Genomic DNA, 25,700 nt, shown 5'->3' with positions numbered 1-25,700 from the left:
GTCCCTACTTCTTAACAATAGTTATGTCCTTATATCTTGTTCTAGTGTACACAGTGAGCACTATAAGCATGAACGAGCAGTGATATTGTTAAGCAAGCAGCTTGACCTACCCCCCTGTACACTGAAAGTACGATAAGCACGAGCAAGCAATAACATTGTTGAGCAAGCGGTTTGACCCTAACCCCCCCTGTACATTGGTTAACCCTTTGCACCAGCATAGCTACAGCAAGGGCCGGAGCCAGTTTTGGCAGTGAGGACCATACGATCACAAATCCTTAGGGACAGCCGGAGCTGGACAGGCCTGGGAAAGACCTCGCTGTCGTGGGTTTCACTTTCAGAGATCCCCAAGACGCACCACTGCCTCCACGACAAGGCGAGCAGCTCCTGCCTAATGCCGCAGTCTCCTAATAGGAGGACCCTCTCCTCAGCTTAATTTCAACAACGCTGCTTTTGTACCGCGGCTTAGGGCGTTTGGGAGGAATGGCCATGATCAACCACTAGGCGCCCGCCTCCGCGCCCGCGCCCCACCAGACCCAGACCCCCCGGGATAGGAAGCCCAGCCGCGGCGTCCTGAGGTCCTCCCCCTTCCGCCTTCCACGCCAGGAGCGGGAGCATGCGCAGAGCTGCCTGCGGGCCCTGAGCTCCGAGGCGTTACGTAAGCGCCCGCCTCCGCGGTGGGGCCGAGTTCTGTGGTTGGTCCTGGGCAGGCGGAAGCGGCCCCGCCCCGGCCCGGGCGGTGGTGGGTTGGCGGGAAGGTCTGGCGGGAGCTGCCGCTGTGACTGGTTGTGGTGCGGCGCGTGTATGTGCGCGGCTGTGTTCGGCCTGGCGGCTCCTGAGGTGGGGAAGCTGTGAGGTGAAGGAGACAGCCGGAGCTATGCAGGCCTTCCTCAAAGGCCCATCTACCATCAGCACCAAGCCCCTCACTGCTAAGGAGAGGGGTGCGGCCGGCGCAGCGGGGTGCAGCGGGGAGGGCAAGAGGCCTAAACCCATCCCCTGGGTGGAGAAATAGTAAGGGTTTTTCTGAGGCGGTGGGGTCTCTGGCTGGGGGTGCAGTTGCTGATCGTGGGTGGGGCTGGTTCTGGAGGGGTGCGTGGAAGAGGGAATGAGTGCGTAGCAAAGGGAGTTGTAGGTGTTTCCTCCTGGGAGAGCAGCTTTAACTTCTTATGTTATGGGGGAAAACCAGCACCATCAATTGCTGTAAGAGCCCTTGTTGGTGTTAGTGAGCAGAAAACGCTTCTCTTGCCCCTGTCAAGGGCCCCTGTGCCCTTTCATCACTGGCTTGGTGTGAAAGTGTAGGAAATGTTTTGGTTTTGAGAAGCCGTTAACAGCTAACAAAGTGGTAAAATATTGCAGTCTGCAGTACAGTTCTGCTTCTAAAACCAGCTCAGGCGGGTGTTTACAATAGAAATAGACAAACTGCTTCCCAAATAATTAGATCAGTAATACAGACCAGAGGCATTAGGCAGATAATCTTGTTATGATTTTGACCTCAACTATGAAATTATAGAATCATAGAATAGTTAGGGTTGGAAAGGACCTTAAGATCATCTAGTTCCAACCCCCCTGCCATGGGCAGGGACACCTCACACTAAACCTTCTCAATTCTTCAGTACTTAGTGTAATCAGAAAGGGAAGTGTTGTTTTTCTCAATTTTTGTTTTCTTCTGAAACCGTTAGCTAATAAATTGCATTTGATGTCTTCTTTAGTCGCCCCAAAAATGTGGATGAAGTCGCATTCCAGGATGAAGTTGTTGCTGTGCTGAAAAAGTCCTTGGAAGGTGCTGATGTGAGTGTAATAAGTGTGTTTAGGCAGAAACTTTGAAAACTTCTAACTCAGCAGTTGTCATTTTTGTGGTTTAACCACAACAGACAACTGAGTACCACACAGCTCATTCTCCTGCCCCAAGGCATGAGTAGGAGAATTGGGGAAAGAAAGTGAAACCCATGGGTTGAGATAAGAATAAATTTAATAATTGAAATAATATAAGAAGAAAAGGGGAAAAAGAGGACTAAAACTAAAGAAACACAAGTGATACACAGTACAGTTCCTCAGCAACCACCGACCAATGTCCAACCTGTCTCTGAGCAGCAATTGGTAGCTACCAGCCGATTCCCCCCAGCTGATATACTGAACATGATATTCTATGATATGGAATAGCCCTTAGGCTAGTTCAGGTGTCTGCTCCCTCCCCCAGCTTCTTGTTCCCCACCTCACTGTCAGAGCATGGGAAAGTGAAAAGTCCTTGACTTAGCGTGAGCACTACTCAGCAACAACTAAAATATTGGTGTGTTATCAACATTGTTCTCACGCAGTCTGAAACACAGTGCTGTACCAGCTACTAAGAAAAAAATTAACTCTACCCCAGCCAAAACCAAGGCAATGATTTTTCCAGTGGTACTTTATGAACAAGCTAAGTGGTTTCCTCATAGCATGTTGCGAAATATGCGTAAAATTTGTGATGCTTCCAGCACTCTTAACGTTGTGAAATTGTCAGTTCTGTGATGTAGTTTGAATCTTTCTGGAAAAACTCAGTTGATTCACTTCTTGTTAATAGTTTCAAATCTGGAAAGGCTTTTGTTGTCTCTATGCTACTTTTCAGATAATATTTTTGACATTCCTGTTTAAGAGAAGAGGGGAATTTCTTTTTCATACTAAAGTCTGGATTGCCAGTCACTCCTAAACAGTTCTAGTGATCTATCATTGCTTCTGTGAAACTGCTAAAAACTAAAACAAATACACTTGTTAGTCATAAGGGAAGTTTAAGTTCTAAGTGCCACTCATAACAGTATATACTTATAACTATATATACTACTTAGATACCGATTCTAGAGTTTCGGGGTAAAAGTTTCTAAGTAAGTTTTTGGCTTTGAAAAGCCAAGTATGACAGTTGCACTGACTTCAGTGCAGTGTTTGCTTCTGTGACCTAAGAGCGTTTTCAGTTGCTTTTGTTTATGCTTGCATTTGCTTTTGAATAATCGTTCAGTAAATACTCAGTATGAGCAATGTTTATTTCCTCCAAACCAGGTGAGAGGGAGTTGAAGGGAGGTATAAAATAGGTAGCCAAGAGATGGCTGTGCTTTTCTGCAGATCTGAACAATTCTTCCCCTCATACATGATGAGATTTTTTGTTTGGTTGTTGGTTTTTGTTCCACATTTCGCCTAGAAGAATCATTCTTGTGCTCCAAAAGCTTCTTCTGTTTTCATGGACTGCTAATGCCATAAAAGTGCCAGTGGAAGGGGTTGGTAAGGATGTTCTGAAAATGACATTTGTGATATGGCTTTCTGCTCACAGAGACCTAAAAGAAACAATTTGGACCTTTCAGAGTTTTATTCAAGAAGTCTTTCACTTGTAGTGTGCTCTGATGCACTATATGCACAGGTAGTCTTTGGTATTTGAAAATTTTACCTTAAGGCAATTTGCTCTGTAGTTCTGGTTTTGACTAATACGAGCTCATTTCTATCTAAAAATATTCATTTAATCAACCTGCAAAAGCAGAAGTACCTTAAGCATGAAGAGCCAAAATGGAGCCTGTGTGACAGAACTTGGGAAGACTTGTTATAATTTCTTTCTGTAGCTATGTCTCCAGATTCAATTTACTTTGAGAATGCTGTTGTAATGTGACCGTGTCGTGTAGCATTGTACCCATAGAAATTTGTGTTTCAGTAGCAGTGTTGCTATGTACTATATACTATGTATTTGTACAGTTGAGTTGGTTAGTAAAGAACTACTAACAGCTAAGGAAAGGAGGTGCTGCCACTTACTCTGTCTGGATGTATCAGTTGTGGAACATCGCTTAGGTGATGGGTTATGAAGTTCTATTTTGAGCAACAGTTATTTAAAACCTTACAGCTTCTGGATCAGCAATGTTTCTTAGATTATGAGCCTCTTATGCTTGTGTTGGCTTTTTGCCTCCTGAGTTAAAAAGCCAAATTACAACTTCTGCTTATGAATACAGGCTTTGTATTTTGCCATAGCTACCTAAATCCAGCAAGGCATTTGAGAACAAAATCATGAAAGTACTTTAAAATATCTGACACTTAAAATTTGGATATTTTTATTAGTTCTTGAAAGGACTCATTCTGTCAAAAAGACAAAAGTGTAATTCAAACTCTAAAGTGGCTGGTACTTATTTCAAAAGTTCTTATTGAGTTTGGAGATCTGGTGAGATCAAAGAAACAGCTGTGACAATGCTGTAGGTTTGTGTAATGTGCTTTATTTAAACCTTAGTCTTGAAAATGGAAAGTGGGTCCTTTGTTGATTGGCCTCTATTTGTAGGCCTTGGTTTTGGAGCTGCTAAATGGAGCAGAACTTTTAAGTCCCTGATATATCTCCATTTGTAATAGCAAGCACCTGTCTTGGTAGAAACTGGGGAAAACAGAGTCTAAGTGGTTTTGAACTGGAGAAGCTGATTTCTGTCTTCCAGGACTGTTGATTTGTTCTTGGTTGTTTTTTTTTTGCAAACAAACTGAGAAGTGTCAAAGTATTCTTTAGTTTTTATTTACTTGATGATATCTTAATGACTGAAAAAAAGAGAGTTAGGGGTAGGATTATTGTGGCAATTTTTCTCTTCACTTGTGCTGAAACTTCTAGAAAAGTAATTGGGGTTCACTCGATATGTGGTAACTGTCCCATAAGCAGGGTGATGCCTGCAGGTTTGCTGCTTACGCCTGGCAGACATGGAAAAATGGATAACCAGATCAGGTTGCAGCCGGTTTAAAAATACCGCCACCGTTGCATAAAGGAGTAGGCTGTGCTTGATGGAAAAGTAGTGTAAATATTGGTGATAACTTTAGTGAGAAACAAGCATAATTCAAGTTGTAACAAACATTAATAAAGTATGGATTTAATGGAATTAGAAACATTCTTATTAAAACTTGGTACCTGATAATGCTTGATTTGAGAACTAGTAAAATGCAAATTAGCATAGAGCCATGAAATTATGAATCTCCGTGAAAATGCCTATCCTTGCAGTGTGTTAACCTAACATAGTGGTAGGTGAATTTTCAGCTGACATTCAGTTAACATTTCCTTTCACTGGAACTTTCCTAAAAGATACAGGGGAGTAGAATTGTTGTGGCATGTAATCAAACTTGGAAAAGTGTTTGGTTGCACTAGGTACTGTTTACTTTTCAGTAACTAGGGAAACAATGAAATGATTGGTAGAGTAGGCAAAACTTGAAATGGATTTGTTTGCTATAAAATGATGGAAGATTGAAAATATTCTGTTCTTTTACAGTACATACACAGCCGAATCTGTTATTTGTGTCTTACCCAGTTGTTGAAATGGGATGCTTGTTACCAAACTGGTCTGTCTCTGTTTCATTTTCTGATTATGGGCTGTGTACTTCTGCATTTTTCTCTGCTACTTGGATGTGTTTGGTTTTGCTGTTCCCATTCTGTCTACATTGCTTCCTATATTCAGCATAAAATTTTCTAATCTAATTTAGGTGATCTTTTTTAAAAATAGAATCTTTATTAAGGGCTGAAAATCAAGTCCAACTGAGAGATTTGTCTTTTTGCTGTTGATCAGAGGGACTCTTAGATTCTTGTTCTAAGAATATAAACCTGGAACATCGCCCTGTCAAAGGCAGCAGTTTTCAACTGCAGTCTGATAGCATAGAAGGCTGTAGTATAGAAAGTCTGTAGTATAGAAAGCTAGCAGTCCCGTGCTAATTAGAAAGCATCTTGATTTCAGCCAAAATGTAGTCATGACTGACTTACACAAATTTGATTTTTGCCAACTTATGTGTTGCTCTGATATATTTATGGAGAACAGTCATATTCCCTCTTTGCTTTTGTTTTGCTGAGCTAACTAAATCACACTCTTAAAAAAAAAAGTCACTTACTTCCCATAAAATAAGTTCTTTACTCCTTTAATCACCTTTCCCAGTTTGGATTCATCATCCTTGGCTAAGGATGATATGAACTGTGTGTAGCTTTCGTGATTAAGCCTTAATAGCCCCCTCTTAGTATGAGTAATTTTCCATCTGCATTGAAAGTGCACATTTTAGGACTACTGTGTTAAACAGGCTTACACTGTTCCTCTGACTGACAGACTTTTGGCAACTTTTAATTTATTCCAGCTGATGAATTCCAGACATCTAGCAGATATTTAGTTGTATTCTCAAGCTGTGAGATTTTATGCTTTGTGCTGCTAAATGTCATCCTATAATCATTACTGCAGTCTTTGCTGTACTTCTTTGATCTTCCTGTGTCAGCCTGTTCCTTTAACACATTCCTATTTTTCATGCTGAGGTTATTAATAAAATTATTTGAAAGATCAGTTAACCTAATGTCTTAAAAAAATTAGGTTCAGAATCTGGTCTCCTGCTTCAAAAATCCTTGGATGGGTGTAGAAATTTGCCAGCCCTATGCTGGCAGTCCAGTCAGTCCTTACAAGCATCTCTGCATTGCACTTACAGCATTCACAAGCTACCTTGTATTTATTGAAGTTAATGACAGCACAGAATTCTTGGCATGGTTTGAATATGGGGAGCTGAGAAAGTAAGGGATAGTTAACATGTGACAAGTTTTGAGACACCTGCACTGCTAATATTACCCAGACTATTTCAAGGACATTCTTGGATAAATCTGCATGTCACTGCAGTCGTAACAGTAAGTCCTGTAAGCTTTAGTAATCTCAAACATGACCTGGAGGGAATATATCAAAATAAAAGATAAACTGAAGTATTAAATTTGATAGAACATAACACCAAATAACAGCTTGTTCATGCTGTGTTATAAACAGCAACTATTTGTCATCCTTTACAGCACTATTTGTAATGACCTAAAAGTGAAAGACTTGATATTATTTACCAGGAAGAGTAGATAGTTTATGGTCTATGAGGTACACAGATTTTTAGTAGGTGTTCCTGTTTGTGGTTTGTTTTGTTTATTTGCTTTTCATAAAATGGTGTGTTGCTGTTTCAGCTTCCCAATCTGTTGTTCTATGGCCCACCTGGAACTGGAAAGACTTCCACTATTTTAGCAGCTGCTAGAGAACTCTACGGGTAAGCTGGAATCAAGTTGCTTTGGTGTAATCAACTATCACATGTCTTCTAATCATGTGATGGAGTGTCTCTGGCCATTGCCTGCTCTTACGTAGCTTCTAGGTCTTTTTCAGGAGTACCTTCACATTGTAATTCAGCTCTAATATGAGATTTCTTTCTCTTTTGTCCTGTCACAAGTCTTTGCTTTCTGTTACTAATATAGACTTACAACACTTCAAAGAACCATATAACTCTGTAACAAAGAGTATGAAAAAAATGGCTTGCATATACCTTACTGAACTTTGTAAAGGGATGCCAGTTTTAATGGAATATTCAGTAAGCTGATAGCTACACATAGATCTCAAAGTACTTCATAAAATGCCTGAATTGTAGTCTTTTTGTTATGCACCATTGAATTGTGTCTAGAAATAATAGTGGGAGTCTAAAATTCAGCATGTGTACGTTCATCAACTCACTTGTAATGCTTGGGGGTTTTGAGTAGTGAATTCAGTGACCCAAAAGGGAAAAAAAAAAAAAAAGACGAGAAGGTGGTTTGATGTTACAATCAAGTCTAATTCTAATTCCGACTTTAGTACCTCTCCCCACCACCCCCCATCATCGTTTTTAATTTTTGACTCATGTTGCTTTTTAGAGACAACCACTTCTATTTTAATAGTAGGAAGAGTGTTTCACATTTTACGTCTATTTGAATTCCCAGAACTTAAAATCCACTGGCTGGTTTGTTTTTTAAATCAGAGGTGCTGCTGTATAGTCTTGCTGCTAAATACTGTCTGTATTATACTTTATAGATATTTCTTTCTGGTAGCATTGCAATGGCAGAGCCCTACCAGTGACTGTATCTGAGCATTTTACTTGTTCCTCCATGTTGCTCACAACATATAAGTAGAAAGGCATATTATATAGTGCTCTGAACTTATGAAGCCAACTTCCTGCTTTCTTTTTCCTCGATAACTGGTATAATTTTGCACCTCATTGTTTTTCACAGTCTGGGACACAATTGTAAAAATAGCTAATGGAAAGTCATATACCTCAACTGTATTTTAATGAAGCATGTTATTTAGTAATGCCGGCAAAAATAATACCTGCTGTTCAGAAAGCCCAGACGGGTTACTGAGATACTTTATAATGCGTCATTACAAGAACTAACAACTAATATGTTGTAATAAAAATTTTGCAGTCCTGAATTATTCCGGCAAAGAGTCCTTGAGTTAAATGCCTCTGATGAGCGTGGAATCCAAGTAATTCGGGAGAAAGTGAAGGCTTTTGCTCAACTTACTGCATCTGGAAGCCGTTCAGAGTAAGTGCTTAGGACAAAGCCTGTGGTTCTTTTTCATTTATAATTCTAATACAAATGATGGGTCAGCACTGCCCAGGAATTTGCAACACAGAGTGCTTGGACTAAGCTTTGACTTCATGTAATTTCACGTTGAGAGTTTGAATACCTGGGAGGAAATTTGGCCAGTTCTGTTAGAGTTAGAGGCAGACAGGGAAAACCCCAAAAGATCAAGTCTTCTGGATTTGGTGATAGGTAATTGCCTTTGTAAATGTAGTCTGACTACCATAGAAAAGCTTCTGTGGGTAAATTTTGGTGGAAGTTGTTTCTCTAGTATGTCTAATCTGCAGCATTGCTTACAAGATGGGTGCTAGTTTCTAAGATGCTAACAAGATTCTGGCGTAAGGTGGCGAGAAGGCCTGTGCGGGTGAAGCCAATATGTGTGGAAAAAACAGTGGAAAGTAGCAGAAAGAGACTGCATGCCAGGGCTATCTGGCAAGAAGTGATCTTATGTACTGAAATTAGTCCATTGCAGTGTTCTTTGAAGTTTTGGGAATCAGGAAGCTTGGAAAAGAAGAGTGCATTGGTTATTAAAAGAAGAAACTTAAGAGTACATATTTTTGAGGACATTTGGTAGTATTAAAGTGTCAGCCTTTCTATGGGAACTCAGTCCCCCCCTTTATTACAAATACCAGTCCATAATCAGAAAAAAATTAACTGAGTATGTTCTATTTGTCAGGTAAAAATAAATGAATTATGACTTGCTGTTTGCACTGGTATGGAGTTTTTGTTGTTTGGTTGAGTTTTGGTTTGGTTTGGTTTTTGGCTTGGTCTATACATTGCATGTCTCCTGGATAAAAGATTTCTTATTTTTCAGTGGTAAAGTTTGTCCTCCTTTTAAAATTGTAATCCTGGATGAAGCAGACTCAATGACTTCAGCAGCTCAGGCAGCCTTAAGACGCACAATGGAGAAAGAATCTAAAACAACGCGTTTCTGCCTTATTTGTAACTACATCAGCAGGTATGTGTGGAATTTGTAGCTTATTTGGATTTGTTGCCATTTTTCTTCTGTAGTTTCTTCCTGCCCCCTCCTGCTGAGAGATTGACCTACAGTTTTCAGTTAGAGATGTAGTAGAGGTGTAGCTATGTGAATACGAGTCTGAGGACAATGTTTAGGTTTCAACTTGTATTTTTTACAAAGGTGTGGGTTTAAGGTTATTTTGCCTTTTTCTGCCTTGAGAGCTTTATCTGTATGAACTTGACCCATGCATTCATTTACCAAACACTTAACCTTCCTTTCTTTCAGAATAATTGAACCTTTAACATCTCGATGCTCCAAATTCCGCTTCAAGCCTTTGTCAGACAAAATCCAACAGCAGAGGCTGTTGGATGTTTCTGAGAAGGAACAAGTAAAAATCAGTAATGAGGTAATTTCTTGGTTGCCATGTAATTTTGTTGCTTAATACGGTGCATAATTGCATTGCACTGAAAGGGGCTAAGTCAGCATACTTTTCCAGACTTCTTAATTGTATTTAGAGGAAATATATAACCTCACTTAAATGTTATTCTCCTTCCACAGATGGGTTGAATTTTAAGTCTTCCTAAAATCAGAGAAATGTCCATCAGAGAAAACTGAAGCAAAACTATAGGGCTTTTTGTTCTGTGCTGAGTATAGTTGCATTAAACCGTGCTTCATTATGACATTGCCATCACACATTTATAAAAGTAGAGAGGTTGCTTTGTAACTTGTGTATTGTGTGTGTGTGCGACCATCTGCTCTAGACATTGTTTGATGTTTTAAAGTCAGTGTTCTGAGAAAGCTTACTGTGTTTTAATTAACAGTGAACATATAACTTGGCATTTTCTGACATTATTTTCCAGGCAGTGTCGTACCTTGTTAAAGTGTCAGAAGGGGACTTAAGAAAAGCAATTACTTTTCTTCAAAGTGCCACTCGCCTAATGGGTGGGAAAGAGATCACAGAGAAGATAGTCACTGAAATTGCTGGGGTAAGCCATGCTTTGTTTTCTCCTGTAATTAATCTGGAAAGCATTTGTGTAGCAGGTCTGCTGACTACCTACATCTACTTTTGCTCAAAGTTTGACTAAAAAATTGTTTTATACTCATTCATATTGCAGTATGGTGCCAATACATACCACCAGAATTTTAAAGATGGCCTGGTTTTGTACACTTATTATATATCAAGTTTCTAACAACTTATTCTCTAAGTCATGGAAATCTGTAAAATAGTCTTATAATTGAAACTGAAGTTGAAATATTCTGCCCATGAATGCAAAATGTATTGCTTTTTGTGGGACAGTGGACTAGAACATCTTTTTGGCACTTTTATATACGTGTATATTTATATGTATGTGGGTGTATATAAGTATAGATCATTGCAAAATATGGTTTAGAAGCACCACAGGGGAGTAGCTTTCAGTAGCAGCTCATTTTCACCTAACACAGTAACACCTAACTCATTTTAACGCTGTTCACAGTGACAACGCCTCTTCAAGGATGTTGCTTTTTAACAAAACAGCAGAAATTTCTTATAGAATGACATAGATAAAACTGACAGGGACAAGAGAAACCTGAGAGGAAATACATTTAAATAAGACTTTCCTGAAGGTGTTCCTATAGCAACAAAACAATTACCCTCTAAAGCAAGAAAGGTGAGATCTGGAGTTGAGGAGCTGAAAAATAAATGGCTTTAATGATGGACACACTTCCCTTGAAGGTGCTGCCATTGTAGCTAATTGGGAGCACTGTGGGGTTCTCACTTTGATGGAACCAGAGGCTATTGCAACTGTGCATGTTTTACAGACCAGTTTTAAACAACTTCCTTGGTGAACTTCTCATTCAGTTTTGTGTATCTGGCTGTAGGAAGGAGCTGGGTTTCACTTCCAGATATCTGTGAGTCACAATTTCAGAGAAACCTGGCAGAAGTTGACTGTAATGATACGAAAGAAAAGCATGAAATTCCATTATTGAATAATGCTTATATAAATCTGTCCTCAGTTCAGCTATAGCAGTCATTTTTTCTCTTTTTTAGTAGCTGGTGCAGTGCTGTGTTTTTGACTTTCAGCCTGGGAACGGCACTGATAACACCGCTGTTTTTAGTTGTTGCTAAGTAATGTTCACTCCTACCAAGGACTTTGAGTCTCATGCTCTGCCAGGGAGGAGAGGAAGTCGGGAGAAAGCAGAGATAGGACATCTGACCCAAACTAGCCAAAGGGGTATTCCATACCACAGCATGTCATGCCCAGTATATAAACTGGGGGGAGTTACCCAGAAGGGGCTAGATTGCTGCTCGGGTCGGCCTGGGTATCAGTTGGTGGGTGGTTAGTGGTTTGTATTCTCTCCCCTTTTTATTTCCCTTATCATTATTATTATTGGTGGTAGCAGTAGTGGTTTTGTGTTATACCTTAGTTACTGGACTGCTCTTATCTCAACCCGTGGGAGTTACATTCTTTCGATTCTCCTCCCCATCCCTCTGGGAGCTTGGGGGGAGGAAGAAGGGGGGGAGTGAGTGAGCGGCTGCATGGTTCTGAGTTTCCAGCTGGGCTTAAACCATGACAAAACCAAAGGAACCCAACTTTACATCTTCATAAAGACTTCAGGGTCTTGGTTGTACATAACTTTTGTGACCCTGGAGTGGACTTAGTCCAAAAGATAAAAATAAGCTTTGAAACCAAATGGTCTAGGTAGTCAACAGGAATGACAATGACTAAAGAAGGTGTGCGGTGCTTCCCTACTCAAAGCTAAATAATGATGTGTTTTGTTCTTCTGATTTATTGTCTGATTGTGTTGCATTGTGCTTTTTGAGTGTGTCACTGGAGAGAAATGACTTGCTGTTTCACTTAGTTATATAATAGTTTTGAAAACACTGGCTTGTTGAAGTAGGCCCTCCACTTAGTGTCCTGAATAAGTGTGTTTATGAGGGTGACTTTGACAATTCACTATCACTGTATTGTTCTTATTTTAATATCACTACTATAGGACAAACATTACAGCCTAGCTTTGACTCTTAGAATTTAGGTAGTTTTAGTTATATACTTGCTTGAAAGTGGTTGGGTGTGTAGAGAAATGAAACCCTAAAAGGGTTTCCTTCAGAAACAGTTTGTATTTGTTACTGTAGCATCAACTTCAATTTAAGCTTGCAGAGTTGAAATTAAGAAATGTAACTTCTTGTTACAGGTCATCCCTAGAGAAAAAATTGATGAACTGCTGTCTGTCTGCTGGAGTGGTTCATTTGAGAAACTGGAAGCACTGGCAAAGGTAGAGTCCTCTTGGTGCTCTAGCCTGAATGTTTTTCTTGGTTGCTGCCCTTTGAATCCTTTGTTGCTGGGCTGAAGAATGTTTGGCCTCAGGTCAGTTAGGATTGACATTTCAGGAAGTGTGTCTTTTACCAGTTAGTACCCTTATCTTTCCCTTCTGAGCTGCCAAAAGAGCTGTCAAAGTTGCAAATAAGATTCCATACCAGTGTGAGTTAAATTGATGACATGTGGAGCTGTTAGGCTGAATTAGGCAGAGTAGGAGTTCCTAGCAAGATGCTTGGCTCAGGGCTTTACAACTGTCTTCAGGGTACTGGCCTAGTCTCTGGACTACTGCCTTCCTTAGTTACACAGAAGCTGCGTTAGATGAGAAGTATCTGAATAAAACTGTAATAAGTCCTCAGTTTTAACATATTTCATGTCAGTCTTACAGTACAGCAGTGATTACAGTTGTCTTACGAATTGCAGTGTCTTAAAATAGATCTTGCTGGAGGTGGCATAAGCTAAGGTTTCATAGAGGTCGATCTGTTTTCTTTAATACAGAAGAGATTCTTACTCGCTCTGAAGAATGGGTAATTCCTCATCTCATGAGTTTAAAGGAAGCTCAGTCAGTCTTGAACTGGATTTTAAATCAAGGGGTTGTCTCTGACAGAGGGGAGGAAGCCATAGTATGTTCTCCCTTCCAGTGAAACATTCCATGCCCATATGAAAAAAGCTGGTATTGGTCAGCCTCCTGCTTTTTCCTTGGCTGAGCCTCGTCGGGTGGTTTTGGCAGGACCTCTGATTCTGAGTCTGGAAACTGGCAGCAGATGTTAGAATGGTTTGTGCAGATGTCACTGCTTTCCACTTTCACATTTACTTGCCATGATGTCTGAAAATGTGTTGCTCTTAAGATGTGTTGATACGGATTTTCTAAATCCTTAGAGCTGGTATAGTGTTTCATCAAACCACTATCAAATCTAATGCAGTAGTTTGGAACTGCTCCCCAGTTCCTCAAGCAGGTACTTAATGGTGGGGTTTTGTTTCAAATATTAGTGCTTGATATGCAGTTGACACAACTTGAATGCATGCTTCTGCAAAGTGCAGGTGTATATTTTGCTGTACAGAAAAATAAGGTTGCACCAGCTCTTCTTCTAATTTCATAGACTTCTCTCTGCATAAATGGCTTCCTGGACACCTGTTCTCATTTGATTTTGTAACTGGGCACTACTGATTTGGAAAAAAAAAAAAATAAATGTGACCATTAATTGCCATGGAGTTTATTTTATTAAAAAAGTTCTGGCTGCAGAGATCTCTGTGGGGCTGAGGCTGGCAGCTGCTGGATGAGGAAAATAAAGTAGGTGGCACTTTAAAATGTGAAGGCTGTGAAACTATCACATGATGCTGTGGATGCTTTCCTAATTTTAGAGTAAGATTGGACAGGTTCATTGGAGGTTGTTAAATGCTTAAAATGTCTCAAACTCACAAAATGTAGATTGTCAGAAGCTGGAAGAATATTTGGGGAAAATCATTGCTGTGTGTGTGCCAGGCTCTTGCAGTCTTTCCGAGGCACTCACTTGGGGTTGCTGTCAGGTGGGATGCTGGACTGCATACAAACCTACCAGCTCATCCTCTAAGATGTAAAAGCTCCATAATACATTTCAGTACAGTCTCAGTTCAGGCAACTTTTTAGATTAGTCTTCCAGTTTGTGGTGTTTCTGCTGCTGAATTGTTTCTGTGTTCCTCTCTGCCTGACACAGAATCTCATAAATGATGGGTATGCTGTTGCTCAGCTTGTAAACCAGCTGCATGATGCTGTTGTTGAGAGTGAAAATTACAGTGACAAGCAGAAATCTGTCATAGTCGAGAAACTTGCGGTAAGTCTGTAGCCTGAGTTAAAACACAACAAAACAACATTCATCTCCACTGACTAATTCTTGTTTAGGCACTCTCTCCCAAAATGCTTTGATTTTTAGTTCTGAGTGTTTCTTGGTGGAACCTAAATTTTTGTCTCAAGAAATTTCATGAGAAGGAACTGAAATCCAACCAAGTAAATTATTAGCCATATTATATTGTTCTAATGGGACTCAAGGAGATTTGTAGGTTTGGGGTTTGGTTCTTTTTGGGGTGGAGTGGTGGTTGTGGTTTTAGGGGTTTGGCTTGTTTTAATACAAGGTGGGAGGAAAAATTAAGATGAGCTTACAGAACAGTTATGGTTGGAAGGGACCTGTGGAGATCATCTAGTGCAGCCCCACTGGGCCACCTAGAGCAGATTACACAGGAACACATACCAGTGGGTTTTGAATGTCTCCAGAGAGGGAGGCTCCACAACCTGCTTGAGCAGCCTGTTCAGTGCTCTGCCACACTCAGTGTAAAGAAGTTCTTCCTCACACTGAGCTGAAACTTCTTGTGTTTTAGTTTATGGCTCTTACTCCTCATCCTATCACCTGGCACCAGCAATTAAACAGGAGCTGCAAATTGCAGAGTTTTGTTCTGGTGTGTAAAATATGCCCTGTCCAAAGAGCTCATTAACTTGCTAAATTTTGACCAAGAAGAAATGGCAGGAGGTTTTGCTAAAATCACTAAGGAAGAGTGAATAGTGTTGTTCCTAGCAGTTACTTGCAGAGCAAATGGTGCATCCTTTCCTGTAAGCTGTCATGGCTTGGCCTCTCTGAGAAGATGGAGGTAGTTTGTCCCAGGTTGGTGTGATGGCTGAGTGATGTGTGCCAGAGGTGTCATTGCTGATTAACAGTTGAACATCATCTGGTGTTCCCCATTGTAACTAAAGGGACAGCTGTCTTGAGCACCACTGTTTTAAGAGGCTTCTACCTTCTCTTTTCTGTTGCAGGAAGTAGACAAATGCTTGGCTGATGGCGCTGATGAATACTTGCAGCTGATGAGTCTCTGTGCTTTGGTGATGCAGCAGCTAACACAGAACCCTTAATGACTCCTGCAGCATGCAGCTTTTTTTTCACAGGTGGCCAAGGTTCTTAGAGCAAGGGTCTGGGTGCTTTTGTAGTGGGTTGGGGTTTTTTTGCAATAAAAGGGCTGCTCAGCAGTTGGAAAAGATCCTTCTGAAGTATTTGGGTGTTTTTTTCACACTACGTTTGAGTGCTCTCTAGCTGCTGAGGGGACAGTGGTGCTTTGCAGTTTGTTGTTGACGACTTGTACCTGGGAAGGTAAACACATCACAAAATGAGCATATACATACTGAAGTCATCATCAGGTGAAAGCAGAGGAAGAAAGTAGGAATTGTTCCTCTTAGTTGACATTGGTTTTGAAAGTATTGATGCAGTAAAGCAATCACATACAACCCATGAGGCCTCAGGCTGAGCATAGCCTCTATTTCTATCTGCTCTTTCAGCATTAAATACCGCAAAACACTATTAACTCTATTGCAACACTTCCCTCAAGCTATGTAAGAAAAACCATGGGGTGAAGGGGAGGTAATCCTCTAAGGGAGTGGCTCATATTACAGTATCTTTCTATCCTTGCTGGCAAACTGAGTTTTAAATCTGCTGCCTAGCTACAGAACATGGGGATAGTTGAGCATCTCTAGGTCAGTTTCTCTCATGGATGCTGCTTTGAGCACCTGTTCCTTTCCTTCGTAGCAGAGTTCCAGGGCCTGGTAGTGCATACTAATGATGCAGACAGTGGATTTTTGTACAGAGTACTAAGCCAGCCGTTTCGTAGTGTGATGGGCGTCTCAGCTCAAGGTGGACAGGCATCCGTAACACTGTGTCACACAGAAACAGCCTCTAGCACTTCAAGATCACCATCTTCTACTGTCCCTGACAGAAGAGGAACTGTGCAGAGCCAGGCCTGCTGAACCCCAGCAGCAACTGTCACGCCTTCCATGCCAGACTGAGCCTGATCACACAGCCATAGCACCTTCCCAGTGAGAGGTGCCCCCGAAGAATCAAATATTTACAATGTAAGTGAATATAGAAGTATTTTATTGAACATTCAAACTTCATTAAGACATGTGCAATATGGCAAATTTTACTGGGTTTAACCCTAACTAAGACAATAGTATGATTGCTTGCTTGCTGGGGCTTAGCAACAGGGTCCAAATCACACTTACCACTAATTAAATACTTTATTGAATAAATACATACGAAACAAAAATGCATTTTAATGCTCTTATAAAAGTTTAGATTTTGAAAGGCCTTTCCAATTCAATCTGAAGTGTAAGTACATATAATAAAGGAAGGTAGGCTAGTTTAACATAATTGGCTGACTTTATACAGCACTTATATCTTTTAGTCCATAAGTAAATTATTAAATGATAAAGAACATCTAATACAACCACTTCTATGGAACTAGGAAATAATTTTCTAATAAAGAAAAAATTTACAGACCCCATGACTTTCCACCCAACCCCAACAGTCTAACCCTAAAGTGGATAAAGCCAATGGCTTTCCCCACAAGAGCTCACGACAAGAAGTCGCTTCTCTTATCAAAATTCTGTATTTCTGATCCGTAATGAGCATTGAGACAAGATTCAATGTATCCCCAAAGAAAGAAGCACAATGCACGTTGTGAATCGCCTATTCAGCAACAGCGAGCACTGCAAACCACCTCATCCCAGGGATTAAATGAGATCAGCCACATTCATCGGCATCTCCTCCACTGTAGTATTGTAGAAAGTCTCAATGTCTCGCAGGATCCTCTTGTCCTCTTCAGTGACAAAATTTATAGCCACACCTTTTCTGCCAAAACGACCACCACGACCAATTCTGCACAAAAACAGAATGCATTTACACAGATGTAAATTAATCCACTACAAATGTTTGCAAGATACACTCATCATTAACTGCTGGTGCTCTGGCATCTGCCACTGGCCAGTTTATGCTGTATTTACAGGACCAGCTGCTACCAAAGTCCTATCTGGTCAGAAAAAAGCACTACAAAAATAGCGCCTATCCTACGGAGAGCAGCAGAGCAGACGAGGTTACTCATTTGCCTGCAAACTAAGAATTTAATGGTTGGTATTGTGGGATCAAGTCCTGGCTGCACCTTTCCCCCCTCTTCAGCCAATACATCTGTACCTGCATACCCTTTGTCCAAAGGAGCTCTTGTTCACAAACCAGACTGTTCTCATATTTATTCAATTACAGCCAGTAACAAGGACAGGACACTCAACTTGAGAATTTTAATTAAACGTAACTATCTGCAGTGGGGAAACGTAGGGTTTCTGCTTTTTGTTTAACAGAAACCCAAGCTCAATATTGTTTAAGCCCAAGTTGGTCCCTTACACACATCAGTGCAGTTACACCCACTATCAGTTCTACCTTCCTGCAGACTGCACAATAAGTACCTTGTCCAAGAGCTAAATATACAAAACTGACTCACAAAGCTTAGTGAATAATCGTGACAAAAAAAATACCAACTCGCTCTTTATGCGAACTATGACGATAACGAATCCATGTCCTAAATGACGTCAATACCCTTTGAGCACTGTCTTGTGTCATCAGCTGCTGCTATCAACTCCTGTATTTTTTTATATCAAGTAAAAAATTACAGTTAACTTAGGGTCAGTCACTAGAAGCAGTTAACTAAACTTAGGCCAACAAAACTCAAATTGCTATTAGAAGACACACCGCAGAGGAAAGAATCCTGCTGTTTAAGAGGAACTACCAAGAGCACAGAAGGCACTAAGAGCCTGGACACAGCTGGGCCTCCAAAAAATGGAGGCAGTTTTTTAACTGCTAGTTTGCTAACAGTATTAAGGTTTGGTCATCGAGCAGCAGCAACAACTGAAGATTAGCTAGGACCTGTACACATGGAGCTACACTGCTGTCAAAATATTATGTAAGTAAATGGGCATTGTAATCCTACTCCATGACCTATGTGACAAAAGGTAGTTCAGTAGCTGGCAATTTCCTCGGATCTCAGCTATCACTGAATCCATCACATATCTAAATTTTCCCACTGCTTTGCCTTATTGTCCAGAAGTCCCGCTCTTTCCTCTGCTCAGAATCAGAGCTGTGCAAGTCAGGGCTTTTTAAAGCTGAAGCACCACTGGTATTGTTTCCTGCTAGCTTTTTAGCAGTTACTGTACAAATGGATGCGCGACACCCTGTTACTGGCAATGACTACAGACAGAAACAGGTGAGGTTTGGTGCCGATTCTGCAGAGGACATGACACTTAGCGTTGCACACCAAGTAGAGGATAGAGCCAACTAACCTGTGAATGTAGTTTTCACGATTGGTTGGCAGGTCATAGTTTATAACCAATGACACTTGCTGCACATCAATGCCACGAGCCTGAAAAGCAATACAGAGTCAGTCACTCAAGTCACAGGCTATTGGTGAAGTTACTTATCCCATGCTTTTGTTGGCCACATGGTTAGTGATGAACTACAACTGTGTAGCCCATAGTGGAGCATAGTCTTTACTCTTCCAAGAAGCTCCTAGTAGTTCAGGCTACAAGAACCTTCACCAAATTATGAAGCTTTTGGCACCAGCTTTAAACAAATGTCTTGAGTGGAAGAGAATGCTCACCAGCAAGTCAGTGGTGATCAGGACACGGCTGGATCCTGATCTGAACTCTCTCATGATAACATCCCGCTCCTTCTGGTCCATGTCGCCATGCTGTAGAATTAAAAAAAACTGTAAATACTACAGTTCCAATACTCCAGATGGGGACAGCCCTCAAAAACCAAAGTGATGTATGAAACCCAGCGTCCCCACCTGCCGTGGGAACAAAGCAGGTAGGGATAGAAGGAAACATTTTTCTTTAAGCAGGGGGAACGATAATACAGCACTGCACAGCTATATCATAACTTTCCTGCTTTTGACTCACATACAGCTCATTATGATTTGGTTTTCAGTACATGCACAACACCTCAGAAGTTACGTGGAAGCATCAATCCTTACCAGAGCTGAGACAGTGAAGTCCCGGGCGTGCATTTTCTCAGTAAGCCAGTCTACTTTTCTCCTTGTATTCAGGAAAATAACAGCCTGTGTAATGGTCAGTGTTTCATACAAATCACAGAGAGTATCAAGCTTCCACTCCTGTACAGAACAGAGAGGGTCAGGAACTGCATTGTGCCACTGACAGTTCAGGCGTAACAAGAATCCCAAACAAAGGCTAAAAATCAAAAGCAATAACCAATTATCCATGCCCTAGTGCAGAGTTATATACCATAAAACCTGAGAAGCTGGAACACACTAATCAAGGCTTCTGCATCAACTGTTGCACCAAATCTTAAGACACAGGACAGCGGACATTAAGAAAGAGGTCCACCCTAGTCGTTTTTGATCCAGTGCAGTTCTTCTTCTTCTTGCATGAACTCTGCTAGCATTACTACAGAAACCAAAGCTCACCCTTGGTTTCTGTAATTTTAGCACAGTGCTATAACAAGAAGGTGAGAGAATTTAACTCTTCCAAGCAGAGCAAGTACAACTGATACCAACCTCTCTTTCAACATTAATGTAGAATTGCTTGATACCCTCCAGAGTCAGCTCTTCCTTCTTCACCAAAATACGTATGGGATCTCTCATGAACTTTTTGGTCACTTCCAACACATCCATTGGCATTGTAGCCGACAGCAACACAACCTAGAATGTATTACTTTGTGTTAGCCCATACTTACAGACACCAGTTTTTAGACAATTCTGCGATTTTCAGCTAGACTTTAAATCTGCATCTATCAATTTAAGCACGCAGGTGGGTTTTTTTACCTGGATGTTTGTGCTTAGTTTTTGGAAGATCTCATAAATTTGATCCTTAAATCCACGGCTCAACATTTCATCAGCTTCATCCAGAACAAACATTTTGATCCATTTAGGTGCTATTAAAGTAAAAAAAAAAAAAAAAAACAAAAACAAGAGTATCTCTTTAAGTTTCAGAAACACACTACTTCTATTGACACCTCTCCTTTAGGACTAAACTTTCCAGTACAACTCTATAATGACAACAAATGTATTGTTTAAGCTCCTACTTGGTGTGAAATTTATACTGAAATTTATTATCAAAAGCAAAATTAAATTCATACTTACAAAGGTAGCGTCTGTTTAACATATCAAACACACGCCCTGGAGTCCCAACCACAATGTGCGGAGCCTCAGCCTGGAGCTTTTGCATTTCATTGCGGACATTTGTACCACCAATACAAGCATGGCATGTTGCTCCCATGTAGTCACCAAGAGCCAGAATTACCTTTTGAATCTAAAAGTAAAGCCCTTCTGTTAGCAGCAGATCCTAGTACATTGAAGACTAAGCCCTGTTACCATTGGTGCTTGCAGACTTTGGAAGCCAAGAGAGCAAACAAGGACAATGTGTCTCTTATGTTCAGAACAGGGAGCTGCTAATAATGGTTTTGCCCAACTGCTTATTACTGAAGTTGTTTACTAGAAAGCTGAAATCAGAGGCACACTTAAATTTTTGTCCTCACTAGTTGCACTAGCTAAAGTTACTATAATACATCTGTTGGCAGTAGTTAAAAAGCAGGGACTCTGCTTTTTAACTGTTTCAACTTTTCAAGTTTCCAACTGTTAAGGTCTGCATATTAAGCACTTACAGAAAGATCATGAAAACAGCATGTAAGTGCGTTGCTATATGCCAGGCTTCAAGCATGTCTAACCTCACCCGTCCTCACAGTAGAACTAAGGCTGAACATTCTGACCACAGGTTCTTGTTCCACAGATCTGCCTTATAGAAAAAAAAAACAAAAACTTTCCTGTCTCATTTACTGTGTTTAGCTTTACCTTCACAAATCTTCACAACAGCACTGGCATCTCAATATATTCTGGTTGAAGACAGTAGGAAGTTTATATAATCTACTTTCTATTTGAGCTCTGTTCAGTGTTTCATCTTAAGACCCCACATTACTGATACATATTAATCCTGAAATTTAAATATCCTGTAAGCTTTTGTTAAACATTCCCACTTAGTTAAACAGAATACTGAGCCTTGAAGGTGAAGCAAACATGCAATAACAGCATCAGGAAAACATCACAAAAATACAGAAATGACCACATGCACACCGCAGTTTTCATGTTGCACAACTGTACGCAAATTCAAGTTAACGTCAAAAAAGTATGCTTTGTTTTAATAAAGAGTTTTGGATTTTTTCTGCTGAAGGTGCCCCCTCAGAAGTATACACAGCACTGCAGCTGGCTCCTACATCCCTGCCCCAGCACACCCTCCATATGCACCTACTCGTTTTTTGAGCAGGCAGAGAACTTGTGGGACAGAAGCCAGTTTATATCCCCCATGACTCAACACAGAAAGGGTTCTGAATGGATATTACCTACAGCCCCTTAAGTAGTCCATTTGTCTCACAGTTGTGAAACCTGAAACCTATGCAACAGACAAGCAGTTTTTTTATAACTACACTATCAATACCTGTTGAGCCAGTTCTCTGGTAGGGGCCAATACTAGTGCTTGGGTCTCCTTGAGATCAATCTCCAACTGCTGCAGGATGGAAATAGCAAATGTGGCTGTCTTGCCAGTACCTGACTGAGCTTGAGCAATCACATCATACCCTAAAAAAAGTAGGATACACGTTTACTGCTCCCACACAGGTCATTCATGTTTTCCAGTTTATTTTATCCCCTTTGAAATAAGTGATCAGTATTAAGAGTTCTCTCCATTTCAGGTCAGTCCCGAAAGATGGTGTACCATCATATCACTTTTTTAGTAAGGATTAAAAATAGGAATTGCACCATAATTCACCCATGCATGTATTTTACATTTTCCCAATTAAGGAATGCTGGTAATAAATCCATCACCCACATACCTTTGATGCATGGAATAATAGCTCTCTGCTGAATAGCTGATGGCTTCTCAAAACCATAAGCATAAATGCCCCTCAGAAGGGATTCTTTTAAATTCATATCATCAAAATTGTCCACAATCTCATTCCAATTGCTCTGTAATAAAGAAATACAAAATACTAAGTCCAACACCGATCTTTGTCAGTGATTCTAAATTCTCAAAGTCAGTTCTCATGTGCTTACCTCAATGACACCATCGGGGTCCATTCCCTCTGGGCCGCCATGGTCTCTGTCACCAAACAGAACAAGCTGTTAATACAGTAACAACTAACACGCAGAAGCAAGTCGACATCTTGGCTGCCAAAAGCCATATCTGAAACCTGTGACAGATATTATAGCAGGTGCTCTGGTATTTTGCCAGTGGCTGAATTCCTACCCTCTCCCCACTGGATCAGGTGCCACTAACCCAAGTCCTCAGCTCTCAACGTGACAGAAGCCTTCTTGCCACAGCGGGGCTCACGGCAAAACTCAGACTTAAGAAAAACCTACCAGAAAAATATGGCTCAACCCCAGGTTAACAGACTTGACTTAAAAACCCAACCCAAACACCTAGCGGGCAAGACAACGACCGCATACACCAGCCTACAGCGCCCCCCTCAAGAAGGCATCCTTGTAGGGCGGGGCCGTGCACGCTGGGCCCGCAGTTGTGCCACGGAGAGGTGCAATGGCTGCCGCTGCGCACTCTTAAGCCAGCTCAGCCGCAGCGCCTGCTGTGAAGAAAGGGGGGTGGCGGGAGAAGGGGGGCGGGCTCCCGGCTCCGCTGCGGCTCCCCCCGCCCCGCCCTAACCAACTCTCGCGAGAGCTCCACCCCTGGGATTGCGCAAATTGGACACTGCGCGCAGGCGGCGGAAGGCGCCGGTCGGCCGCCCGGGGTGCCGCGCCCTCCCCCTCCCCGAGAAAATGGTCTCGCCCTCAACCGGGGCCGCAAACGTGGGGCGAACCAACGGCAGGCGGGGGAGAGGGGTTTAAGAACAGAATTCCTCAACAAGGCGTTCAAACATTTTAGTTACCACGTAGCTCAGTATGCGCAAATAAATTAAAAATAGCTTTTTTCTTTTTTATTTTTCCAGGGGTGAGGATTGTTAAGAAAAATCAGCAATGAAAAAGCAAACCCCGAAGAACGGAACTTAAACCCTCGCCGAAACGCGAGTAATGAAAGAAACGCGACCGAAAAGTCTAGAAGCAGGAGAATCTGGGGCACAAGAGCTGTATAACTGCAGCGCCGAGCCGACCTCAGAGCTCTCGCCCCGGGAGAGAGCTCTTCCCCCCCGGGAACATACTCTCTCTTCTTTCCCTCTCCCCGGCCGCCTCCGCTAAAACCACCGAGCCCCTTCACGAGGAAGGGGCCCAAGGCCTTTGCACGCCGCGCCATACCTGCTATAATCCGCGGAGCCGCCTGACATGTTCCGATCACCAGCTCTGTCCACAACTGAAAAGGAAAGCCCTCCGCCGCGCCCGCTTTATATACCCGCCGTGCTGCCGGACTCGTTTTCTTTTGCTCTGCGCATGGATATAAACCTCACGCCACAGGGAAAAATACATAAATCCCCCCCAGTCAAGCACCCTTCCGAAGAGATACCACTCACTACGCTGTTTGAGATACTCTGAAGGAGGTTCCTGAGCCGTTCGAGGCCACGAGGTCAAAGGAACATAGAGCTACTTTTTTTTCTCCTCAGAGCGCGGAAGGATATTGCACCACTGACTGCGTGACAATACCCAGCTCCTTCCTCTCGCTCTGCCCCCTTGTCCCCCACCCCCCTCCCGCTCGTTCCTGCGCACGGGGTTTACTGCTCCTGCCCCTGCTGCAGCACGGGGGAGGGGGAGTGCGGCGGGGCGGCAATGGGAGAAGAGGGGGCGCGGGAGACCCAGGGCTTGCAGGGGAGGCAGCGGGACTGAAGTTTGACGGAGTGGGCATTGAAGCAGCTGTGGGTGCGGATGGAGCGACTCTGTCATGTCTGCGTTTCCCCCGCTATGTCGGTTATTTTTAAAGCCCCGCTGCCTGGAGTCGGGGTGGCAGAGGCGAGCAAGGGGAGGCCAGGCCTGGCGCTTGGGCCGCGGAGTTCGCCCTTCCCCTCCCACCCCGAAATGGCTCCTTCCTCCCTGCCAGGCAAAACAACCTGAATTCTCCCTCCTCGCTTTCTGGTGAGGAGCAGGAAGGGGCTGAGTCTGGGCTAGTTAGCGAGGGGGCAGCGGATCAGTGAGGTGAGAGGGAAAAATGGTGGCGCCTGAGGGCTCCACGCTCGTCCCCATGCCCGCTCAGGCACTGGGCGGATATGTGTGGAAACCGGCACCGCGGTGAGCAGGCCGGCAGGGCCAGCGCTCCGCCCGCCTGCGGCTGAGGCGGCAGCGAGCTGAAGCGTACCCTACTGTCGGCGGTGTGTTAAAGCGGGATGTTTTCTGTAGGGAGTGAAGGCGTATTTGGAGAGTATTTGCAGGAGGCAGGCGGGGGGGTCCTCTGGGCGCTGCTGAAAACGCGGTGCTGTGATATGCCGCAGTTCACAGTATAGCCATATCCGCGAAAAACAGCCTGTCGAGGCTAACGCAAAGGTTAGTGCTGTCCAAAATAAAGCAGTAAGGAAAATTGAATGATCGGTGATCGTTGCTTTCATGATGTTGTAGAAAAAATACTGATCTTTTTAATGCTCGGGTTTTACAATAATTTGTTCATCAATATTTCTTGTCTAGGCAAATAGTATAAATTATAAGCAATAATTTGTGACAACTGTAATGGGTTCATGAGTGTCACTTCTCAAACTTGTTTCCATAGTGATTATGTATGGAGAAATGGAGGCAGTGCTTGAAAAACTCAGCCCTTTACTTGTCTAGAATATTGTAAATTGTCTAGAACCGTCTAGAATATCCATAAAGGGTATCTCTGAAAGACTTAACGTACATCAGCTCTTCCTATGGTAGCACCTGCTGGGGTAATATGATCTGTAACAATATTGCAACACTTATCAATATCCTAGATAAATGATGTAAATGCAGTTCCTCTGTCAACCCATCCTAATCCTCTCAGGTTTTATCCACCCATGCTGGGTAGAAAATACTGAAGATGCTTCTTGTATTTGCAATTTAGACAGTCAAGCAACAATAACCAGAGGCCTTTTCAAATGAATGCTAGCAGTTTGTGTGGACCATTAAACCTCTGGTTGTAAAAGGAAACAGGATGGTCTGAAGAAGGAACATGAACGCAGGTTTGTTCATGAGCACGTTTGTGTTTTTTTAATCTGGCACACTTAGATTTCCCATTAAAAATTACTTTGGGTCTAAAGAGAAGAAATAATATTACTGAATATTTGTTTTAATTAAGGGTCTTGAACATTTATTAATAAAGCTGTGGAATATGTATACTTCTTATGATTGGGTCTTAGTATAT

General features: G+C 42.0%; 2 protein-coding genes and 3 non-coding genes across 5 annotated transcripts; 1 reads left to right on the top strand and 4 right to left on the bottom strand.

Moving 5' to 3' along the window:
- Positions 1 to 792: 792 nt before the first annotated feature.
- On the top strand, positions 793 to 15,604 carry RFC4 (replication factor C subunit 4). Its single transcript, XM_061452424.1, has 10 exons — positions 793 to 1,008; positions 1,707 to 1,785; positions 6,932 to 7,011; positions 8,189 to 8,308; positions 9,162 to 9,305; positions 9,591 to 9,711; positions 10,166 to 10,291; positions 12,480 to 12,560; positions 14,296 to 14,412; positions 15,384 to 15,604. The coding sequence occupies exons 1-10, from the start codon at positions 875 to 877 to the stop codon at positions 15,477 to 15,479; spliced, it is 1,098 nt and encodes a 365-aa protein (XP_061308408.1). The 5' UTR covers positions 793 to 874; the 3' UTR covers positions 15,480 to 15,604.
- Positions 15,605 to 16,470: 866 nt separating this feature from the next.
- On the bottom strand, positions 16,471 to 23,854 carry EIF4A2 (eukaryotic translation initiation factor 4A2). Its single transcript, XM_061452417.1, has 11 exons — positions 23,696 to 23,854; positions 22,505 to 22,550; positions 22,285 to 22,417; positions 21,891 to 22,030; positions 20,543 to 20,711; positions 20,225 to 20,334; positions 19,958 to 20,101; positions 19,418 to 19,555; positions 19,043 to 19,132; positions 18,726 to 18,805; positions 16,471 to 17,274 (listed from the first exon to the last, which is right to left on the bottom strand). The coding sequence occupies exons 1-11, from the start codon at positions 23,722 to 23,724 to the stop codon at positions 17,130 to 17,132; spliced, it is 1,224 nt and encodes a 407-aa protein (XP_061308401.1). The 5' UTR covers positions 23,725 to 23,854; the 3' UTR covers positions 16,471 to 17,129.
- On the bottom strand, positions 19,208 to 19,334 carry LOC133269095 (small nucleolar RNA SNORA63). The gene has a single exon (XR_009743302.1). It is a non-coding gene; the product is annotated as a small nucleolar RNA SNORA63 (small nucleolar RNA).
- LOC133269063 (small nucleolar RNA SNORA81) lies at positions 19,732 to 19,910 on the bottom strand. Its single transcript, XR_009743283.1, has one exon. It is a non-coding gene; the product is annotated as a small nucleolar RNA SNORA81 (small nucleolar RNA).
- On the bottom strand, positions 22,110 to 22,179 carry LOC133269065 (small nucleolar RNA SNORD2). Its single transcript, XR_009743285.1, has one exon. It is a non-coding gene; the product is annotated as a small nucleolar RNA SNORD2 (small nucleolar RNA).
- Positions 23,855 to 25,700: the final 1,846 nt, after the last annotated feature.

The sequence above is a fragment of the Pezoporus flaviventris genome, unplaced genomic scaffold, assembly GCF_033815535.1.
Source record: "Pezoporus flaviventris isolate CSIRO_AGI_PZ_B2104156 unplaced genomic scaffold, CSIRO_AGI_Pfla_v1 ptg000013l, whole genome shotgun sequence".
Lineage (NCBI taxonomy): Eukaryota > Metazoa > Chordata > Aves > Psittaciformes > Psittacidae > Pezoporus > Pezoporus flaviventris.
The sequence above is the reverse complement of the archived record's forward strand: the minus strand, read 5'-3'. Positions and strand labels throughout refer to the sequence as shown.